The sequence below is a fragment of the Pleurodeles waltl genome, chromosome 5 (assembly GCF_031143425.1).
Source record: "Pleurodeles waltl isolate 20211129_DDA chromosome 5, aPleWal1.hap1.20221129, whole genome shotgun sequence".
NCBI classification, from domain to species: Eukaryota; Metazoa; Chordata; class Amphibia; order Caudata; family Salamandridae; genus Pleurodeles; species Pleurodeles waltl.
Genome location: NC_090444.1, coordinates 859935526 through 859960107, shown reverse-complemented (window position 1 = coordinate 859960107; position 24582 = coordinate 859935526). Strand labels below are relative to the sequence as shown.

The window sequence follows — 24582 nt, the reverse complement described above, 5'->3', positions numbered from 1 at the left end:
GCTATTGCATTCAATGCCTGTTGGAGTTTATAAATATTGGACGCAGTCAGATGATCTTTGAGATTCTCCCTTGTATGTAAGTAACTTTGCATGCAGCACTACATTGGGACTCCAGGCCATGAAATAAAGTGTATTCTGAGAACCCAAGATCGAAAGCTCTGATCATTTCTAAGGGCAGAGGGAGAAAAATTGTCCAAAGTAGACATTGGGTGCCTGTCAGGCCCCAGGAACTATCCCCATTGCTTCCACCTCCGGTGATGGGTAAGCATACAGGTAAACAGATACCAGTGTTTTTGTAAAGTCAGCCATCGGCGAGGGGGTGTGGGGCTTGTGCCTCGGACAGACGGGTGAGCCCAGGGTGATCTTTGACATTTTAAATTTGCCCTTGTTTCTCCTTCCTCTTGAGGGTCTTAGAAGGCAGATTAAGGTACAGATTTCGAGGCGGACTAAGAGTCTGGTCATATTTATTTTGATCAGAAATGTCCAACTGTCTGCATAGAATTTAGTCATAGAAAACAAACCATTCCACGCCATTGAAGGTAGGCAGAAACAAAGTGCCACCAGAGTGCTGGCAGTAGTGTAAAGTAAACAGATGAAGAAAGAATTGTGATATCCGGATTCATGTTGTGTCATAAGTGAATGTGCATTTTATGTTTCTAACATGACTGTTTTTTTAATACAACTATTGAAGGTGTTTTCTCCTTTACAACATGTGTTAAAAGTATTTATAGGTGGCTCAAAAAGAATTGCCAAACATTGTGAGGAATGGTATGAAGGGACATGCAACAATCCGTACCCATGGCCAAAGGAGGGATCATTCAATTCAGTGACACTTGGTTACTTGCAGACATATATCAAAGGGTAAAGAACTAAAGAAGTGAGCAACGACTTTAAACATGTGGCAGGCATTTCAGCCCGATCAAAAGGAGCAAAAGCCAGAGGATACGTGGCCCCGGCCGCCCACAGCACTTCCCCCTTATGAGGATACAAAAGACTTGAAAACCCTATATAAAGAGGTAAAATACCTGTTAAAAAAGGCAGTAGGGAACATGTATACTGAATAAACTGGATCTTCTAATTCCGCCTTAGGGGAACATTACCATCCCCATTTCTCAGAGTAGAGGGTACAAGTAGTACAGATAGTAGTTTGAATAGGGGTCTGTGAAAACAGTACGTCACAGATGGGACAAGCCAAACCCTGAATATGAGGATGCACCACTAAAGCGATATAAGGGGCATGTTAAAGCTACGTTTACATTAAAATTAGATGACAATAAACTAGAATTACAGTTACAATCACAGATACAGCAGCGTGCATTCCTCTGTGAGAGGAATAATGTCAATATGGAGGACTCTGTATCATGTTATTTTACACAACATCCCTTGCACTCATCCCAACAGAGGCCTATATTGGGGCCTACTTATAGGATATTAGAATCCCTGCTGATGTCACAAGGATATTGGGGTGACTGTTATTTTTATGGGAGTGGATTAGCCTCGCCCCTTGTGACCTTTGAGGAGACTATTGATCCTGTTGGACTGGGGGGGCAAGTGCACACAGGAATGTAGATTGACGAGAGAAGAAATACAACAATTTGAGATTGAAAAGAGGGCACCTGCATGTCGACAGGAGGAAAAATAAGAAGAGTAGAGAAGAGCGAGAGAAGAAAGAACAGGAACTTAACAGACTAAATAGTCATTTGGACAAGGCATGTGCCTTGCCTGACAGAATGTTAGAGTCATGTGAGAGGAAAGATGTAGGAAATAGGGGGAGGTTGCAAGGGAATTTGGGTGTGATTCTGAAGGGGAAGCAGCTAAAGAAAAAGAGACAGAGGCCCTCATCCTGACCTTGGCGGGCGGCGGAGGCCGCCCGCCAAAGTCCCGCCGTCAGGTTACCGTTCTGCGGTCGAAAGACCGCGGCGGTAATTCTGACATTCCCGCTGGGCTGGCGGGCGGCCGCCTTCAGGCCGCCCGCCAGCCCAGCGGGAAAGAGGCTTCCACGATGAAGCCGGCTCGGAATCGAGCCGGCGGAGTGGAAGCTGTGCGACGGGTGCAGTTGCACCCGTCGCGTATTTCACTGTCTGCGCAGCAGACAGTGAAATACATTTAGGGGCCCTCTTACGGGGGCCCCGGCAGTGCCCATGCCAGTGGCATGGGCACTGCAGGGGCCCCCAGGGGCCCCGCGACCCCCCCTACCGCCATCCGGTTCCCGGCGGGCGGACCGCCGGGAACTGGATGGCGGTAGGGGGGGTCGGAATCCCCTCGGCGGCGCAGCAAGCTGCGCCGCCTTGGAGGATTCCAAGGGGCAGCGGAAAACCGGCGGGAGACCGCCGGTTTTCCTGCACTGACCGCGGCCAAAGCGCCGCGGTCAGAATGCCCTGCGGGGCACCGCCGGTCTGTCGGCGGTGCTCCCGCCGACCCTGGCCCCGGCGGTCTAAGACCGCCGGGGTTAGAATCACCCCCAGAGTGAGGTGGTGTTCTGCTTTCCCTCTTATCTCATAACCAAGCTTACAGAACCTCTCTGGAATGCACTTCTGAGTTTAAAGAAGACATTTATTGTTGTTAATTCCCCACCCACAAGTTCCTGAGAGACGAAATTAGTAGATTGGAAGCACACGTTCAAAAGTAGTTGCAGCAATGAAACCAAAATATATCAAAGTACTTCTCAGTTGCAATGTACACAGCAAATATAGGTGCATAACTTCAATGCAAAGCATAAAAGTCAAAATCCATCACCGTATGGGCAAGGCGGTAGGGCCTATACTCAGCTTCATCTTTCTGGGGTCTGCAAGTTGATGACTCCGGTCAACTGCGAGAAAGAGATTCTCTACTCAAACGGGAGACGGGCAACTGACGTCTAGTTCCTGTCTGAAGTCAAGCAGATTCAGTCTAACTCACTGTAGCCCAGAGTCATCCTTAAAAGCAAACTCAGTGTGAGAGCCGAAGAACCTTGGAGAGGGGCCAATTCTCCTGAGCTCACTCGCTCTCAGACTGGATTGCGAGGTAAACACAAAATCCACGTGCTCTTATCAGCTAAGGTCTGGTGTGAAGAAAACAGCTTGGTCCATCTTGTGGAAAAACACAGCTTGGAAAAACACAGCTCATCTGCAATGTCTCAACTGCAATGTCTAACCCCACGTTAAAGCCCATAGGCAGCTAACCTAAATATCAAATGTAATATCTAATGTCATGTCAAAGCCAATAGGCAGCTAAACTGAATACAGAATGTAATGGCTAATGCCATTTCAAAGCCAATAGGCAGCTAAACTGAATATCTAATGTAATGGCTAATGCCATGTCAAAGCCAATAGGCAGCTAAACTGAATATCTAATGTAATGACTAATGCCATGTCAAAGCCAATAGGCAGCTAAACTAAATACAGAATGTAATGGCTAATGCCATGTCAAAGCCAATAGGCAGCTAAACTTAATACAAAATGTAATGGCTAACACCATGTCAAAGTCAATAGGCAGCTAAACTGAAGAAAACATATAATGTGCTACTGGTGAACATTGAGCAACTAATATGCGCAGTTGTGAAACACAAAGTCATTGGTCAAACACAATTAATAGCATCACTGGTGGATGGGTAAAAGTTGGAAGGAAGTTATGGAACTCCCAACCAACTGAAAAGTACTGTAAGAGTAAAGGGAAATGTTACTTTTCGGGAAGAAGACAGTGAGGCTGACAAAGACGATGAAGATGAGAGAAGTTTCTCTTGTTCGAACAGTCCTTTAGTTAGTAGAAGAGTAAAACAGGAATGTATAACACCCAATATTGTGGTCCTGTTGGGGGGGTAGTCCTTGTACAATGTGTTTCCCTCCATTAATGACTTATCAGACTACACTGAAGACAGTCCCAAGACATTTCCCTGTAGCCCCAAGATTGTTCTTTTACCCCGAGATATTTAGTTACAGCACAAAATTGCATAGAGGGGTGCTCAGGAGACCCAGGATGGGACTTCGGGTGCATGAGACACTCTTTGCATGCCTGGCAACAATATGCAGCGAAATTTGATAACCAGCACCTCAGAAGAAACGCGAAACAACACTGAATGTGTTACCTTTGATACAACGTGGCACAGCCATCACCCACTGGTGTATGTCCCATGACAACATATGGATAAAGAAAATTATTAATAGCAGTTACACCCTTGTTAGATGCTGTTGTAGCAATTGAAACAAAGTATTGACCAGAGATACAGGGCATTATTTTACATTATGTAAAAAAAGAAAGATGAGAAAGAGAAGAAGGAGAAAGAAAACATATGAATGCACTTCTGCTAAGCTGGCAGCTCAAAAGTTAGAAAAGCAGGTCAAAAAAGAGGCAGTGGGAGTGAATATTGTACCTCAAGCAGTTCAAGCTGCAGTCCCTCCAATGGTGTCACCACAACAATTATATGCAGCCCCATGACGGTCAGGACCTGAGACCCTAATGTGCCCACTTATATCTAGGACCTCCAGTTACCAACAAGACCCAACTGCACAGATGTGCATATTGGGGAACACATATAGGTTTTGATTGACAGAGGCCACAAAAGCATGCATCAGAGATCCAGGATTGACACTTTCAACTAAATCTATGACTGCACAGGGGTTCTCAGGTGAAATAATGACCGTACCATATACCTGTGACATTCCAGTCCAAATTGGGTATACCATAACTTCAGAATCATTGTTATATGCCCCTCAGGCCCCTGCAAGTTTATTAGGTAGAGACTTGTTATATAAATGTAATATGACAGTATCATTTTGTCAAGATGGCTCAATGCATTGGTCCACTCCCGAAATACCATTAAAATACTTGTGCCTCAGAACAGCACTAGAGAAACTGGACCCGCAAATAAGAGGGCTCCCATTTAATGTGTCCCTTATTTAAGCAGGGGTAGAACATTTTATGACTAAACCAATATTGACAGGCAAGTGGTTAGAGATCCCATCTAAAATTTTGTTCAGATCAGAATAGCCGAAGGCGTAAGCAGGAGAGGTATTAGTACTCTCATTGATGGGCATAAGAATGACAAGCAGATTTAGAATATTGAAAGCAGTAGACTATGTCAGGAAAGATGGTCAGCTATAATATTCACCACGTCAGGGACAAGAGTATCAGATATCACAATGACATATTGTTTAATGGTGATTTGAAATCCACAGAGATTGTGTTCAAAGAAGAAGCAGGCAGAGAAATACTGGTGGAGACACATCCCCCTGAATTGCCAAGGACCACAGTAGAAGACTTAAATGCCTGTCTTGCTGGCGTGCCATCCCAGCTAAGGTTCTTGGATCTAAATGATGTAGGACTGATATTAAGCACAGAACCTTTTAAAATAAAACTAAAAGATAAAGCGCAATTTCCTAGAGTAAGACAATTCCCTATCTATCATGAAGACTAAGAAGGAATAAGCGTAACTATACAAGCATTGGTTAGGCAAGGGGGTTCGTATCCCTCTTATACACTATGCAATACACTAATTTCTTCTGTGTGCAAAGCTAGTGGCAATTCCTGAAGAATGGTCCAGGATTTCTGACCTTTGAAGGCTATTGTGGTAGAAGAATTCCCAGTGGTTCCTGATCCTTCACTTATCCTCACAAACATAACCAAGGATGCTAAGTATTTTTTTGTCATAGACTTGAACAATGCTCCTTATGGCTTGCCAAAACATCCAGAGAGTCATTATTTGTCTGCTTTCATATTTTCTAGGGCCCAATATATGTATATTCTTGTTTACCTCAAGGGTATTGTGAGTCCCGTTCAGTGTTTAACAGAGTCCTTAGAAATGACCTGTCCAGTTTTCAGTGTGACAGCACTATTTTACAGTTCTTTGATGACTTACTGGTATGTAGCCCCACGTGCAGCCAAGATACTGTGAACTTGCTAACAGTCGTAGCACACAAGGGATACAGGGTTGAGAGGAAGAAAATTGCAGTTTGCACAGGAAGAAGTGCAATTGGCAGACAGATAACAGATAACAGAAGACAGAGTGATAGCTGTCCACAATCAAGCGTTCACGTCCGTCGCAGTAATTTTAAACGAAGGCCTTCGCTTGTACATCAGACTGCACCCAACAGACTGTCTAATGAAATAGTGCCTATACAGCAGATTATTTTGCAAGTTAAATATTGCCCACACAGTATGCCTTGAGAAAGCCGTGGTGTACGCGCCTGTGGGGCGAAACACGTGTTGGCTGAGTGTTTTCTTCTTTTCTTAGGGATCCATCCTGTTGTATCTCAACCAAGAGTTCCTTGTCTTCCAAAATAAAACTCAAATTGGAGCAACAAAGGCTCTTTTCCCGGTTCCTTTTATGAACTTCACTGAATTTATGGCAAGCAGACATTAATAATTTCATTCATTCAGTGGGACCTTACCTTCTTCTTACTGGCGCAGCCTTTGCAGTAGAGAAGGCATCAGTAATAACAGCTGGTAGCCCCACTACATTGTATGTCGAACATGTCCCATTTGCACGGACAATACAATTGGGATATCCAGATGATGTTAAAATATATACGAACCCAGCATATGTAGCCTCCACTGTCCATTCTGGGATATCAAGGTGGCAGAGAAGAGGTTTTCAGAATAGTGAAGGTACCCCAAAAGCTCATACCCCTCCCCTTACAACAACTATTAATAGAACTGTGAAGAGGGGGAACAAAGCAGTGGTAAAATGCCAAGCACACACTGGGGGCCTGGATGCTGTGTCACAGGGCAACATCATAGCCGACAAGGCAGCTAAGGAGGCTGGGCAGATGTCTAATACCGTATGTACAGTGAAGATGTGATACAGGGGGTGTGGGGGTGATGTCTCCTGTATGACATTAGCAGCATACCACATTCAAGATATACAAGAAACAGCTTGTCATGAGGGAAAAGAGGTTTGGGAAGAGAGAGGATGTGGATATCCACTGATTTTCTGTATGAACATATTGATATGGGCAAACTAGTGATGCCCCAGAGATTGCTCCATTTTGCATTAACACAATTACACTTAAAACCAACACATGTCCCTAAAAGGACATTGCTAGACCCCATATCAGCAGACTGGTTTGTTCCAGACCTTCAGAAATGAATTGATTGTTTTATATGTCAATGTCTTATATGTAAACACTACAGTTCATCAGGACCACCAGCACATTCATTCCTAGACCAGAGGGATATTTCCAAGAATCACACAGTGACTTTGTAAATATGGCCAACAGATGTAACACCATGAGGTGCATGATAGTGGTAGTTTGTCCTTTCTATAGGTAGATAGAAGCAGGCCCATGTCAGGCTGCAGATGCAAATAGCACAGCTAAATTAGTTCTAAAATAAGTTGTAACAAGATGGTGCACCAGCTCGGACAATGCCACACGCTTTGTTAATAAGATCTTTGAATGCATTACCCAAATGCTGGGAATACAGCACACCCTTGTCTCTGCCTGTCACCCCCAAAAGTAATAGGATAGTGGAACGCCTGTATGTCGCACCTAAAAATAACATAAGGAATATATCAGTAACACAGAACAGAGATTGTCTATATTGTTTGCCCCTGGCATTATTTACCATTAGGAATGCTTCCTTCTCTGGCCATCACCTTACGCCACACCAGGTTGTCACAGGCAAAACAATGCCAATGGGAGATGTCCCACATAGGAAAAATACTGATGCACATAAAACTGTTGATGTGGTATGGCAAGAAATGTCAGCATAAAAGTCTGCCCTAACAAGCGCTGTCAAGGATTTTTCCAAACAGGTTCATTTACAACAAGTGAGCTCCACTACTCCACCTCTGGTACTACAACAACTACTTGCCCCGAACTCCTAAGTATTTGTCAAGAATTTTGTACGACAATGGAAGGATCCACACTTCTGTGGACTCTACACAGTAGTTCAGACTACTCCAACAGCTGTAAATGTCCTCAAGCTGAAACATTGGATACAGGACAGATATCAGACCAGCTCAACACAACACCCTTCCTCCTTGCTAGGAGTAAGGAGGGGGGTATAGATTCCCCTTTAAGTCACTTAAAAGACTACCGTCCCAGGAGTGGTGGGATCTTTGATGGGACAATAAGCCGTCTATTCTGAATGTGTTTATTTTTTGCCTTTGTGTTGCTGGTGCTTTCACTCCTAAAGGATAAGGACCTGCTATTTAGTCAAATGTTGCTGACCCCTCCTCAAAAGACAAGGGACTGCTGGGTAGTCTCATGAATGAAATGTTGCTGACCCCTCCTCAAGAGACAAGGGTCTGCCAGGTAGTCTCATGAATGAAATGTTGCTGACCCCTCCTCAAGAGATAAGGGTCTGCCAGGTAGTCTGATGAATGTAAACCTGCAGGCACCGGTATCCCCTTGGGAACTTGCATATGCAACTGTCAAATAATTAAGGACAAAAAAAGAAACATTTCAGCACTCTATGCATCCCTTGTGGCACCAGAGCTTGTGCTATAAAAGTTTAAATACAACAGTTGTAGCACATTTCAATGCATCATGCTTTGTTTGTACCCTCATTCCTCATGCTGTTGATAATCAAGAAATAAGAAAGGTTCAAGAACACCCATTTCCCATATGTTTGATAACTCTGATGTCATGTTACATCAAAGGGAGAGTGCAATTTCATGATTGTAACTTTTCAACACCAAAATGGAATTCCACAGCAATATTAGAGGAACACGCTTAATCAATGTTTCAGGATTATAGCCAGTTTGAAATGTCAGGAATTCTCAGACAACTGAAATCATTACTTAAAACGGTGGCAGATGCAGAGATGAAGACTAGGATATGTAACAATGACAGTGACTCCACCTGTGAACACTGGCTTCAGTTAACATTCCAGGTCCAGGCTTATGTCAGGATGCAATGGCGAGGGAATATGACAATGGTCTGCCCCTCAAGGGTGTTAAAGGAAAGGTATAATGATGATACAGCATATAATCAGGTGTGTATGAATCGTACCCATATATGGGATTCTGAGGTATTCTCATACACCTTTTTGTATCCAGTTCTTCCCCATACACACATTTTGCCTTCTAAAGAATACTCTATGTTTTAGAGGAAATGGGACACATAGAGTAGGAATGGGTAAGAACTACAAACAGATAATAGATATGACATCACTACGGGAGGGCCTTGCAGCATTGATGGCTACCTATTGGGTATGTGGTAGGTTAGCATATGTCCTGTTGCCATATAGCTGGAAGGGCCTGTGCTCCATTGCCATACTGGTGTCCCAGATACTGATATTTCCACTATGTGGCAGTATAACAGTGGAAGATATCTGTGGACATGCACAGGAGCGACAACATGCGCTACTACATAGATGGAAGAGGGATGTATGCCAATTGTTCACCCTAGATGTGCAGTCAGTGCCGGATGAGTACAGGTTGTGGAATGGAGCTGAGATTTGGTTTGGTAGCATCTCTCTGGAAGAGATTGATGCCTGCCCCACAATCCATAACTAATTCCTGTTGGTTAGAACTGATCAGATTTGAGTTAATGCTACTAGTAAACGGCACAGAGGATGGATTCATTTCCATCAAAGAGGAGCTTCGGGCTGTGTGCATCTCTGTTATGCAAAACAAGATGGTGTTGGACATGCTAACTGCCATTAAAGGTGGGGAGTGTGCCAAAATAGGGTCTTCCTGTTCTACATTCATCCCAGGAAATGACAAAGAAAATGGAACATTGACCAAGGTTATTCAGACCTTGCATACTTTAAGGAACACCATGATGGGGGAGCAGAAGGCCCCCAGTGGTTGTTTTTCCGCTGGTTCTCATGGCTACCACCCTGGCTTTCAGGCCTGTTAAAAGCCTTATTACCAATAATAATGGTTTTATTACTAAGCTGCTTCCAAACAATACTACAATGCTGCCATAATGGAATAACAATGATAGGCACTCTAGGAAACAGCATCATAGAGGATACAAGGATAGATCAAAAGGATATAAGTGTTGGAAATTCAAAAAGAGGGAGGAATGTGGAGATAGGAAACCGAACCTTAACTCCATCTTGTGAAGAGACTCCATTTTGTGCCACTCAACCAAATGAGTGCGAAGCAAACACACCTATAAAGTATGTGCTACACACTGAATTTCAGTACATAGGTTAGTTGCAAGTCGTGGGCAGAGAACGAACACGAACTGTTCCAAGAAACAGAACAAGTTATGTAGAAGGAGCAGAACACCCCCAGACCAGGGAGTGTAGGACATCACAGACAAAAAAAAGATAAAGGCTGAGAAAGAAATCACATGACTAACATATGTGTTTGCCAAATTGTAAAATATGCATCAGCTATTGTATTCAATTCCTGTTGAAATATATAAATATTGGACACAGTCAGATGATCTTTAAAACTCTCCCTTGTACATGACTTTGCATGCAGCACTACAGTGGGTCTCTCGGCTGTGAAATAAAGTGTATTCTGGGGCTTAAGTTAAATGATGATCAACAGTGGTCGGCACAGATTGGGAAGAGTCTGTCATTCCTCAGACAGAGGTCAACAGCGATAGGGAGGGAAATTGCTAACATTTCGGAAGGAGAGATCTCACCCGCCATCACCGTCTACAAAGCTGCGGCAGTGGCAGCTTCAATTTATGGTGCCGAGCTTTGGGGGCACACTAACTCAAGGTGTTTGACGACGGTAGAAAACCGCTTTCTATGCAATTTTTTGCGGCTGCCGATGAGTACCCCCCTCATACCCCTCAGATTTGACCTAGCTTTAAATGAGATTCACAGCGAAATTGCTCTAAGACCACTCATGTACTGGGTTCGTCTCTGGACCTCTGAGCACTTGTCCACCTTCCAAATAGCAATAGACGAGTTTCTTGTGGGTGACAGTGCATTAAAAATCCCTTGGCTCAGATATATTAGAGACATGTGTAAAACTCTTAAAATGGAGGAGGTGTGGATAGATCCTCATAACTTGACTAAGGAAGTAAAAGAGCGTATAAACAGGTGTTATTGGGAGAATATTCTGGTGCAAATCTGGTCTAAAAATCAAGGCAGTCGGACCATACAGTTTTTTTATCATAAATGTAGCCCTAAATTCGAGGCCTACATGGACAATGTAAATCCTCCCTACACCAAAACTCTCTTCATTAAGTTCAGATTAGGGATCCTTCCGCTCAAGACATTTACTGCGAGGTGGAGAGTGGAGGATCGTAACTTGACTTCCTGTCATCATTGTCAAGAGATACCAGAGTCACTCGCACTCTTTGTTTTTTTGCCCTAGATATCTGGCCCCTCGGAAGAAGTGGATTGTTCCGCTATGCAGGTCAATGGGGATAAGGGAATGTAATACATCATTACGCCTTTTGACAACTGATAAAACTGACAAGATAGTTTTCTCATTTGCGAGATACCTGCAAAGTGCATGGGCTATAAGAACTAGAGAATTGTTATAACTCTATAATTTTAACAAGTACATTTTAGGCTTGAACTATTTAATGTAGTAGTTGATAATCGATTGGAGTTAGGATTAACCGCCGATTATATTTTATATCTCAATATTTAATATTCTGTAATTTTAAGATCAATGTTTTGCCTGAGCTGTTTTAATAAGTATGTGATTTTATAATTTATTCAGGGTTTTCTTAATGCATAATGTGGTGCCTCTCGTTTATCTTATTTTACAATTGATCCACTGTATAACTATGATATGGTGTTCTATTGCATACTTTTATGGCGTATAGCCGAAATAAAGTTATTATTGATTGAAGTGTATTCTGAGAACCCAAGCCTGAAGGCTGTGATAATTTCAGAGGGAGGAAAATTGTCCAGAGTTGACACGCAACACAAAGCAGCACTGTACAGTTCCTCTCAGCTGTCCCTTAGTTTTTTTGTTTCTCAAAAAACTACATTAGGATTGGAAAAGGTTACTGGCTGTGATGCTGGGCTCGGATTTATTGTGGATAACATTCTTTATGTGGCTATTCAAGAGCCAGATATTCTGGGCAGGTCAGGCTTGAGCTTTGCCTGGTTTTGCCTGGCCTCTTCACCTCCATCCCATAGTGTTTTTTTTAGCTAATAGCACTGGTATTTTTGAGGCTATAATTCCAATGATAAAACAGTGATGAGAATGGAGATCCACCTTTATCCTGAATCCAGTAGCTGACTTTTTCTTTACAAAACGTTTTGTTAGTGTATGTAGCACATTAATCCACAATACAATTGGAACATAGCTACTGCATAGACAATATGTGCGGGAACAAGTCACACCTTTGCACAGGGGTGGCTTCTTCGCAGTGGCAAAGGAGCATACCACCCCCCCCGGCTAAGCCAGCAGCCCGAAAAATAAAATTATAGTTTACTCTTGTTTTATTTTTCAGCTACTGGCTCGGCCAGCAACATGTGCAGGGAGGGATGGGCTTGGCCATGCGAGGGAGGGAGGAGAGGAGAGGAGAGGGGAGGGAAGGAGTGGAGGTCACTTAAGTGCGCATGTGTGTTTGGCCGGTCATCTTAGGCTGGCCAAACACACAAGCGTACTTAGGTTTAGAAACTGCACAGACTCCCATGCCCTTTTTGGAGCAGCAGACCAAGCAGCTCAGACAAATCCTGGTGCTGCTCTAATGCTAGGTGTAGCATGAGGGCAGCACCAGGATTGCATGGGGGGGGGGAGCCTGTGCTGGTGTCTCAGGGACTGCTGGGACACCAACACCTACGGGAGAGCCGCGAGGTGGTCAGAAAAGTAAGGGTTTGTTTAATCGTTTTTTTTTATTTAACCCCCCACAGCACTCCCTGCCCCATCTTCCCCCTTTGAGATTTGCAGCGGCCACTGCTGTTTATTTTAACACTAAACGTCACCAGTGTCAGTAATGTGAAAATTATCGCACACCCTGTTATGTGATAAGTTCCCCACTGTGTTAATTTACACAGCTCTACTCTATGGGTTCATGAATGTGTATTGTCTGTACGAGTGCTTAATTTGTGCTAGTCGTTTCCAGTGCTGAGCACCGGCACTTATTTTTCAGGGCCGGGGGGCCGGGGCCTATTCCTATGCCCCAAGCGTTTGCTGCAACCAAAAGACACACATGGGAAAGACGGAGGAAGAGAAAAACGAAAAAGCATCATTAACGGAGAATGCAGAAAGCTGCAAGAGGGAGATGAAGGGGCAGGGAGTGGCTTTATATGGATTGAAGAGGCCCAAAATGGCTTTAGGATTATGCTACCTCATTATTCTGTGTTCGCACATTTAATTGCAGCAGCCCCTTTTTAAGAGGAGGGCTTTGGGCACTGGCACCTTTTTATTTACAAATTAAGCACTGGTCTGTACATACTACATGCAACAATTACAGTAAAGAATACTCTTATTGTAACCCAGAACTATTTACTGTATCAGTGCATGTTTTATGTATGTTTTTCAAATAGGCATTCTACTTCCATCCTGGTCTCGATCAGTCCCAACAGATGGGAAGGAATTCGCCCGATTTCACGGTTATATGCCCAGTCATTCCAAGGATTTTAAAATGAACATTATATTACGAAGATCTTTAGCCCTGTTAGTCAGTTCTTGGGTTACTACTAGGATGCCATGATTCATGTCGTATGTTCCAGACCCAGCTGCGCATAGATTGTTAACAAGGATGAGATTTGGCGTAGCCCATTAAGAGAGGCTAGCATTTAATGGTGTATTAAGGTTAGCATTTACTTACTTTTTTTGGTAGATTCTTCCTTTGACCAATGTTGATTAGAAATGTCCGAAGGAATGTAAAGTAACTGATGCGCTAAAAATGTTAGTCTCTTATGAATGCACCATCAATGGTAATCAGACTGTTACATTTTTTTTAAAGTTATTGTTAAATATTGAATGTGAATGAATTAATAATTCTGTCTCAATCCCTTGCCTGCCCCGTGTGCCAAGTCCAATAAACCTAGCGACGTGCTAATCTGATTTGAACTAAAGAGGTTGAAATATATTTGATATGTTTTTCAAGATACTAAACATCCAATGTATTTTTTAGGTCTCCTTCTCGAAGTGCAAGGAGGGAATGTCGTGTTGGACAGTACGTTGTGGACCTTTCTTCGTTTGAAGACCTGGCTCTTCCAGTGCTAAGAAACGTGAGTAAAATATTGACAGATACCGGTATTAAAAAAAAAAAACAAATAAATGAGCAAAGTACTTTTAAGTGCAATGGCCTCTTAGGCTAAGTCAGAAGCATGGCATCATTCAAGGGGCAGGAGGAACCGAAGAGGTAGGTCTTGAGAGCAATAGGGAAAACAATATAACTGATATAAAAAATGGTGTGTCAGAAATCGATGAAACTCGCCCTCCTAACCGAACTTAAGTCAGGAGTAGTTAACGGAAACAAGACTTTAGAATTACTAGAAGGGACTGGAGTAAAGTATGTAATTTCAATGAAAGACTCTTTAGTACCCGGAATTTAAAGTCCGAGGGGCAAGACATAGAACTTTGAAATCAGTACGCTGGGGCACGGTGGCCAATGAAAATTAGAAAGGGCTGCTGACACATAGGCAAATTTCCACAGATTAGATGCCACACTCACACTCATAAATTTCAGCAGGCACGCACAGGTGACATGTCTTGGCATAGCTTTACTTATATAATTTTAGCCTATTTTCATTTTATTGGCAATACTTGTTTCTAAAAAAGCAAAAATGATTAATTACACAGAATAAATATATTTGCTAATTTATATAAAATGGAATTACAATTATAATAATGGTGTATCACATATTTGTTTATCTTTCGCGTCTTCTGTTCCTGATATGTAAGTTGCCTGCCACTTAGTGCAGGGTGGAAACTACTTCTTGTGGCCATTACTGCAAATATTTCAAATTATTCACATTAATGCTATATTTATTACACAAAGTGTGTAGACTACAAACTACGTCTCTCACTTTATTCAATTTCCTGCTATGGTTCCCCTGTTATGCAGTTTTTTTATTTTCCCATTGTTATTTTCGCCTTTTCTCGTAACCTGGGCGGACGGTGCCATATGTGAATCATATACATTCAGTAGTGGTAGTAAGTAAACACAAGCTTTATTCGGTCACCATAAACATCAAAGCTACCATAAAAAGCACAATTTAAAAACATAAATAATTAGGAGCATAAGGAAAATTTTAAAAATCCAACAATTACGATGAAAAATATAATCACTCCCACTTCATATACATAACATTCTTATTTACAAAGATTTAGAATTCTTAAGAAAGTGAATACGTACATACCAAGCAGCCACAAGAAACTTGCTAACTGCAGAGATTAAAATAGTTGAAGTGTCACTTTTAAAAATGCTTAAAGCGGTATGACATTGTCTTATGCCCAAATTCCAGCAAATTGTGCAAATCCACTTACGCCAAGAAACGGAGTATGCCGGACCAAAGAACATAAAATGTTCAACATATTCAGCACAATTACGACAGGCAGGACATTGGTCAGATGTAGAAGACAACAATCCCCATCTGTTTGTTAAGGATAATAATGGTAGACATCCAAAACGGAAACGAGCATACAAACTCTTTCCCAGTATGTCAGGTATGAGATCTACATATGGTTCGAATTGGGGGTACCACTTGAAAACAAGAAATTGGTCAGTCAGCCGACCATGTGATGTACAAGAGAGAAGATTATTTTTTATATAAGGCCAGCAAGCAGCTTTCAAAATGGATTTATGATTTCTCCCTAAATTCTGTGGATTTTCCCAATGGCTTCCAAGCCCCAAAATACGAAACCTTTTTGACACATGCCTGAACCATGGAATGGATAAAACCTTTGGTCTCCTCAAGAGGTCAAGAAGGGAGTCCCTATATACGCTAAGCTCAGAGGTGGTCCAAATCCTTACCCAGAAAAGCAAGGGTCTCAGAGATATCAAATCAGCAACACAATTGAACCCGAGATCCAAATAAACTGAGATCAAGGGTGTGCTACGAGGGCATACAAGTAAAGCCCTAGCAAAATTATTTTCACCCACAGACAGTCTATTTGCCATTGTAGAACCCCCACACCTTGGCATCATAGGCAGCCGCACCCTACGCCTTGGCCAAATAGATCTTGATGGCTGGAGATACTACTTTTGTTACAGAGCTTTTGTAAAAACGCAGGATAGCGCCTGCCCTATGCTGAAGAAGTGCCACACTTTTACTGATCTGGTCCTCCCATTGTTGATTATTTGAAATCCTCACTTACAGGAAATCTATTGAACTAACCTTACTTAAAGAGGTCCGATCTAGAATGATACTGCATTTCCTTGTTGGTCCTGGGCTGAACACCATTAGTTTAGTTTTCCTAGCATTCAATTCCAGGCCAAAGTCAGCACAATATGAGTTGAGCCTGTCAACATGAATTTGAAGACCCATAGGGGTCTTAGAAATAAGTAAAGGGTCATCCGCAAACAGTGAAATAGGAATTTTCTGCAAGTTTAAAGAGGGGGCATCATTCTGACAAGTAGACAATACTTGTACTACCTCATTTGTAAACAAAGTAAATAGAGTGGGAGCCAGAACACATCCTTGGCGGACCCCCCTCTGAATAGGGATATGTTCTGTTAATTCTCCCTGATTACCCCATCTCACTTGGGCATAAGTATTCTCGTGTAACAGTTGTAATAGATAAATTATGCTACTGGGAGTGCCCATTCTACTTAACACTTCCCATGGTTTTTCTCTAGGGACCATATTAAAAGCGGATCGAAGGTCCACAAAAACAACATATAAATTTTTCTTGGCAAGAACTATGTATTTCCAATATAAAAGCATCAGCCTGAAAACGTGGTCTACCGTACTGGTTTTTGGGCAAAAACCCACCTGTAGTGGGGATAACACCTGATGGTCTTGAACCCAGCTTAATAGCCATCCCAAAAGCTGTTTGGCAAAGAATCTTTTGAAGATTGTCAATAAGGCTATACATTCAGTACTGCATGTGATCTACAATCATGCTTTGTGTTTTAAGTAGCTGCCGTAATACACATGCCTGTGTTTTCTTTGTAGCATCTGGGGTAAGATTAGCTTGCAGAATTGCTCCGTGTTGAAAGCTCACCACTGAAATATGGGGTGTTCTGTGGGTCACACGATAAATCAAATTATCTCTGAATTAGCTTTCCATCCTTTGAAGCTGTCACACCGAGTACCATTAAAACGGATACTAGGAACACCTGGCATTTGCAGGTCCTAGAAATGGTAGAATGAAGTCTGAAGCACAGTATAACCAGCATGTATGTAGTTATGCAGGTTAGTAGCTGTGGTATTAGCTTTTGTCACACATGTTATAGTTTATGTCAGATGTCTTGTGTTATCTTGTGCTGTGGGTTTCTCCCCATGCATGGTGATCTACACGAGACATCTAGAGCCATGTTTTATTTTTTGTTATTGTTCAATTGTGAGCTGCGTTCTAGGTTTGGGTTCGTTCACCTGCCAGTCAGTTAACTGCTGGACCTGGATGGATGCAGACCTGGCTGTGGGCAACATATTTGGTGATGAGCTATCTACAACAACATCTTCACGGAGAGCCACCAGAGCAGGTTATTGTACCATTTACTGCGGTACCTGATTCTGTTAACAATGCCTGGCTGGTGACACTCATTCTTGAGATTTCTTCCTAACTTATTTTCAGTTTTTTTTGTAGCGCTTTGGGAGTTCTTTAAGAAGTGATCTTTTGTTCTTTCATTAAAGTCGTAGGGCTGCCTCCAGGAGAGCTTGAGCTACTGCACGCTTGATTTCTGAGCTTGTGCTTCGCGCACGTATTCTCTACGTTGCAGTTGACACCTCTTTCGTAATAAGACTAGAAAGGCTACATTTCAAGGCCTACTTCCTCTAGAAGGATGTTGCACGATGTAATGGCTGCCATCTTTAAATTAACATTTCTTCAGATACTATGGCCCTCATTATGACCCTGGCGGTCCATGGCCCGCCAGGGCTGCTATGGCAGTCTGACCGCCGTGGGACCAGTGGTGCAGACCGCCATATTACGACCACGGCAGTTTGGCCACTGCCAAACCACCACGTCCCCGCCCGTCCCGCCGCTTTACCTTGGCCTGCTGGGCTGGAGGTTTCCACCTGCAGCCCGTCGGGAGTCAGAAAACCGCTGAGGTTATTCTGACTCAGGACACCGCCTGCATTTTTCTGCCGGTCTCATCACCACAGAATGCTGGTGGTAAGGTATCCCGATGACAGGAACTTGCGTTCCTGTTGCCGGGATACCCCCCCCAAACACCTCCGCATACATGCACCCCTACACACACACACAGACACCGCCCACTCACACACGCACTCACAACATTCACCCCATAAACATGCATACATGCCCATACACATCACACACGCACGTATAAACTCACCATCCCCACCCGTTCCCTTCAACTATATCCATATGTACACGCACCTGCACGCATTCACTCACACCTCTTTACCCCTTACACATTCACCCATGCACACACCCCCACGCCCCAGTCCACATGCATATACATACACACACCTCACCATCGCCACATTTACACACAGGCCCACACGCACGCACGCACAGACACTCCTCCTACCTCCCCCCCACATTCATGACACGCATACACACTAACACACGACCCCCTCCCCTTGTGGGCGGCACTTACCTCGTCAGACGAGGTGCTCCTCCGTTAGGCCATCATGCCACCATAAGACCGCCACACAGAATTACTGGTTGTAATTCTGTGGGTGGTCTTTATTCTGGTGTGGCAGTGGAACCGCCTAAGCGCCGCCGACCGCCGCAATGAATGCCACCGGATATCTGACCGCCGGCGGTGCGGATATCCGCTGGCAGTCATAATGCTGAGGTCGGAAGACCGCCAGAAGTGGCGGTCTTCCGGCAGCTGCGGCGGTCTTGGCAAAAGACCGCCACATCATAATAAGGGCCTGTTTTTTGCACCATTACCCAGGAGAGTTTCCATTGGTGACAAGCACACCTCGTTTACCTCAGCCAATAATTAACCGTTTTAAGACAACAGAGACTGGCACACCTCTGAAACCCATATACCGGTTATTTATTCATTTAATTATGAATTATTTCTGGTGGTTTGACAAGTCTCTTTGCAGTAACAATCTATGTTACAGAGTCCCAGCAGTGACTGACTCACTTATAAACATTTTCTTTGGAATTTCATGTAATTTCTTTCTAATTACTATAAGTTTCCCTCATGTCAACTCCAAACATGACACAGTTATTGCAATTAACATCATTTTGACAGAGTCCGGGAAAACCACCTACTGAATGGAAATATTGGTTCAGGAGTTTTGAGAACCATTTAAGTGTAATTGATGCCACAAAGTTTGAACCTAAACAGCAATTCTATTTAGCAATCTAGGTCTGACGGGTAGCAGATGTTTAATAATTTACCAGAACCCGATGCACCATCAGATTCATTTGGCACATGAAATGAGTATGCAGAGGGCGTGGCCAGGCGTACAAACACATTTTCTCAAAAGCCAAGTATTTTATTGGAATGTTTAAATTTTTTGAGCGAAAACAAGGAGATGAGGAGTCAGTTGAGGAATACATATCAACGCTAAGAAAATCAACTGCATCATGCAACTTTGGCTTTACCCTGGATACCTATAGCAGGGACCAATCAGTTTATAGATGTACCTATAAGAAAATTCAAGAACGTCTTTTGTGTTGCAGAGATCCCACACTTGAAGTAGTAGTAAATATTGCAAAAGGAATTGAGCAAAGTTTTACTTTAAGCAAATTGATCACCAGTGAAACCAAGTCACCAAGTGTATCATTTTTAGACATTCCAAGTGATATTGAGTACATCACAGTAATTCACCAAAAAAACAATATTGTGAAATGCAAAATCCAGAAGAGCGTGAACATGTGTTTTCGCTGTAGGTCTAAAAATCATCTTGCTAATAATCCTGCATGTCCTGCAATTAACAAAAAATGTAACAAGTGTAGCAAAATTGGACATGTTTATACAGTTTGTAGAAATATCAAACTTCAGTCCAAAATTAACAGCATTGAGTTAAATACTGAACAAAGTTGTTTTAACAGTATCCATTGAAATAGATTCTGACAAAGTTAAAGGACCATTGTACCAAACTAAAATGGCCGATCATTTTTTAACGATGATGACTGATTCAGGGACCCCAAAACCATAATTTCAGAACGTTTATACAAACAGGTTTGGAACAATGTTTTGTTAACTATATCTGATGTTATACCCAAGTCATTTGGGGAACATCAGGCGACTTCATTAGGAGGAACTGTTATTACAAAAATATATGTTGTGTAGAAAGAAATTAATATTATTGGATGGAAGGATCAAACAAGTTTTTGTATAATACTTATTCCAGGTTCTGAGAATCCAATTGTGCTCTCTGACTCTCAAGTGTTTATTGATTGAGACTGAGAATGACTTGTCAGTAGATAAAATAATCTCAAAATGTCCTCAGATTTTTTCAGACAAAATAGGTAACATTACTAAGTTTGAGCATTGTATAAAACTGAAACAAAATGCTATTCCCATGGTGCACAAAGTGAGACCGGTTCCTATAAGTGTAGGACCAGAATTGAAAAAGTTATTGGACAAACTATGCTCAGAAGAGGTTATAAAGATCACTGATTCCTCAGAGTGGGTGAGTCCAGTGGTCATTGTAAAAACAAAAAAAAGTGGAGAGATCTGTTTATGCATTAACATATGCCCCTTGAAAATGAATATGTTAATTGACTGTTATCCTCTACCAAAAGTACAGGAATTACTTGCTAATTTGGGTAGATCCAAAGTGTTCTCCTTGCTAGATCTCAAATCGGCGTATCATCAGATTCCACTTGCTGTAGAGAGTCAAGACCTCACCACCTTCATCACACCATTTGGAGCTTACAAGTTTCTAAGAATGCCATTTGGTTTGGCTTGTGCAGCAAGTGTGTCCCAAAAATGTATGTACTCTATTTTGACAGGTATTCCTGGCGTCTAAGCATTTCAGAATGATGTAATTATTTTTGCTGAATCTGTTAGGAAACACAGTTGGATACTAGAGCAGGTATTAAGGAAGTCTGAGAGTGTTGGAATTAAGATTTACGAAAAGAAAAATATAAATTTCAAGTCAGTAATTTGGACTATTTGGGGCATAATATTTCTGATGTGGGTATTAAATCCAAGTTATCCCTAGTGCAGGTGATACAAGATGCTAGACAACCAGATAACAGAGATACATTATGTTCATTCCTGGGTCTTTGTAACTATTATTCATGCTTCATTCATGGGCATGCCATTTTCATCCAACCAATGATATCTATTTTAAAGAAGGGGCAAAGGTTTTTATGGTCTGAGGAAGCACAAAAAGCCTTTTTGCAGATTAAATCTTTAATAACTGCTACACCCATACTGTCATCTCTTGCTTCTGGGAAACCATGTTTTTTGTTTGTGGGTCACAGTCAAATGGGGTTAGGTGCTGTACTTTCTCAAATAGTCAATCACAAAGAACAAATCATTGCTTTTGCTTCACGATCACTTAGTGTCATGGAAACGAATTAAAGTACAATAGAAGGGGAAGCATTAGCGTGCATGTGGGCAGTAGAGAAGTTCAAGACATACCAGTGGCGCACACGTTTTGACATTTTTACAGATCATAAGCCGTTAATGTATATGCCCAATGGCAATGGCACAGGGAAAGCGTCTGCGAGATTGATGAGAATTTTGTCAAAACTCCATGTATATAACTTGTGTATCGAGCATCTTCCTGGTGGTAGAAATTCCAGAGCAGACTGTCTTATCGAGAATGCCTCTAAAGGTAATAGATAGTAGTAGCCTATCAGATGATGTGCACTGTGTGGAAGCGCTTATTGAAAATGGTTGTGAGGACCATCAGGTTGGTGTAACTAAGAAAGAAAGGTTGGAGGCTCTGGAAAGGGATGTTTTGTTACAGGAAGTTATCAAATTTGTGAAGAAGGGTAGGCCACAGGAAAGGAATTTAAACTCCCCACTGAAGCACTATGCTCAGGTGTCTGATGAACTATCTGTAATTGATGGGTTCTTATCCAGACATAATTTATTACTACTGCCGGTGGAACTTAGAAATCTTTATTCAAGTTTTCTCATGACGGGCATTTAGGTATTTTAGCTACCACACATAACATTAGACAATTTTATCGGTGGCCGGGATTAGATGCTCACATTAGCAAATGGATTAATGAATGTGAAATTTGTTTAGTATAAGATAAGCATTGGAAGCCTGTTGAATCTAGTTTGCATCCAATACCTTTACCAGGTGGTCCTTGGGGGGGGGGAGGGAGAATATTCTGGACCATTTGAACTTCTGCGTAACAGCATGAGATACATGAGTGTATTGGTTGATTATTCTTCTAAATGGTATTATTATGATTTTGTATTGTCACCTGACACCAAAACTGTTATTTCATTTCTCACTAAGATTTTTTAAATTGAGGGACCCCCAAGGGAAATTGTTACAAATAATGGGACACACTTTAAGTCCATACAAATGAAGTAATTTATTGATAGTTTCAAAATCAAGCATCTGCAAGTAGCCTTGTATTTCCCTTCATCTAATGGTCAAGCAGAGCGCATTAACAAATTCTTAAAAGGGGGTATTCAGACAGCGCTTTCTTCTGGGGTCAATGTAACAGAATTTCTAAGAATTAAAACTTGGAACTATTTGGTAACACCACATAGCATTACAGGAATATGCCCTTTCAAACTATTACGCAACTGCATTCCAAGATGTGCCTTATATCCAGATTGGATGAAAGCTGTTGTAACACTTAAGGACATACAAAATGTCAAGGAGAATCTTTTAAAGAAACAAAAATTGGAGGACAACTTTAACAGGAAACATAAGGTGAAATATGTTGATTTTGAGGTTGGAGATTGGGTAATTATCACAAAACCCAATAGAGTAAAGAAGGGGGAATCTTAGTTTACTTATCCTTCTAGGGTTGGAAAGGTGTACATGGGAGCTATTCTGTTAAATAACAAGGGGTGGTGGAGTAGAAGGAGACTTGTTAAAGTGTCAAGTCAACAAGCTAAAAAATGTGTGTGACTTAAGAAAAAGGAATTGAGAAGAATTGTAATCACCATGATCCTTCATGCTGGTTTGATATTGTTACAGGGAATTAAGTGACAATTATGAGGGAGTCGGGTACAAATCCAATTGTAGAAACGCTTGCAGAAATGACAATATGCCTGTAGACAATGATAATGTAATTAATGACTCATGCAGTTTGGATCAAAACACAACAGATATGGTTTGAATGGGAGACTTTTTACCAATGACAGTGTTGCAGAGCACTATTGCAGAAGATATCATAGAAAAGTTTCTATACCTGTTAGATTTATAGATTATTATTTGCAATAGTTTATTTTTTAAAAGGGGAAAGATGATGTGGTTGTAGCTTTTATCACAAGTGTGGGTTTCTCTGTGTGCCAAGTGATCTACACGAGACATCTAGAGACATGTTAGATTTTGTTATTGTTCAGTTGTGAGCCGGTGTTCTAGGTTCAGGTCCGTTCACCTAGCAGTCAGTTAACTGCTGGACCTGGATGGATGCAGACCTGGCTGTGGCCTTTTCTGTTTAATGAGCTTAAATAAACCAAGTTTTGTTATATCATCTATATTGCAGTGAGATTTTACTTTTAACAGTAGCTGATCCCATGCACTGACAGTCGTGTTAATTAGGGCCAGTGACCACTGGTAATTGTCCCTTTGAGTTTATTTCTATTTAACGAATGGAAATTCTTATATTGTATTGTCATGTAAGCAAATTCCTATTCAAATTTTCTCTTTGTAGTAAAACACTTAAGCTTACTCCTAAACCCCTTCCCCTAGTTTCAGTTGTTGCGTTCCTGCGGTCAGAGTTGAAGCTTGCCTTAGAGTGTTGAGAGAAGAAGGTTCTATGTGGCGTGGTAGTGAGGCAGTCGTCTGTCAGAGGGTGACAAGTGGAGATGCGAATAAAGGCACCTGCATCTTTTACAAAGTGTCATTATTTACAACACTGACGACGAGTAGTCTGCGAAAGGGAGCAGAGTTGCGTTTCCTTCTCTTCTATGTGGTCACCAATCAAATCATCAAATCATTAACATTTATAAAGCGCGCTACTCACCTGTGCGGGTCTCAAGGCGCTAGGGGAAAAAGGGGGGGGTTATCGCTGTTCGAACAGCCAGGTCTTTAGGAGTCTCCGGAAAGCGGAGTGGTCCTGGGTGGTCCTGAGGCTGGTGGGGAGGGAGTTCCAGGTCTTGGCCGCCAGGAAGGAGAAAGATCTCCCACCCGCCGTGGAGCGGCGGATGCGAGGGACAGCAGCGAGTGCGAGGCCAGAGGAGCGGAGGAGGCGGGTGGGGACGTAGAAGCTGAGGCGTCTGTTGAGGTATTCCGGTCCCTTGTCGTAGAGGGCTTTGTGTGCGTGGGTGAGAAGTCGGAAGGTGATCCTTTTGCTGACAGGGAGCCAATGCAGGTGTCTCAGGTGTGCGGAGATGTGGCTGCTGCGGGGTATGTCGAGGATGAGGCGGGCCGAGGCGTTTTGAATGCGTTGCAGGCGATTTTGGAGTTTGGCTGTGGTCCCGGCGTAGAGGGTGTTGCCGTAGTCCAGGCGGCTCGTGACGAGGGCGTGGGTCACGGTTTTTCTGGTGTCGGCGGGGATCCAGCGGAAGATCTTGCGGAGCATGCGGA

At 42.4% G+C, this 24582-nt stretch overlaps 1 protein-coding gene across 2 annotated transcripts in view; it reads left to right on the top strand.

The window, feature by feature from the left end:
• NTPCR (nucleoside-triphosphatase, cancer-related) overlaps positions 1–24582 on the top strand; it is a 704976-nt gene that overhangs the window by 482685 nt on the left and 197709 nt on the right. For both annotated transcript variants that reach the window (XR_011203753.1, XM_069234947.1), the window contains exon 3: positions 13935–14031. Coding sequence is in view for 1 of the 2 variants with exons in the window: in XM_069234947.1 (XP_069091048.1) it covers positions 13935–14031 (97 nt within the window). In the remaining variant the exon portion in view is untranslated. The remainder of the gene's footprint in view (positions 1–13934; positions 14032–24582) is intronic.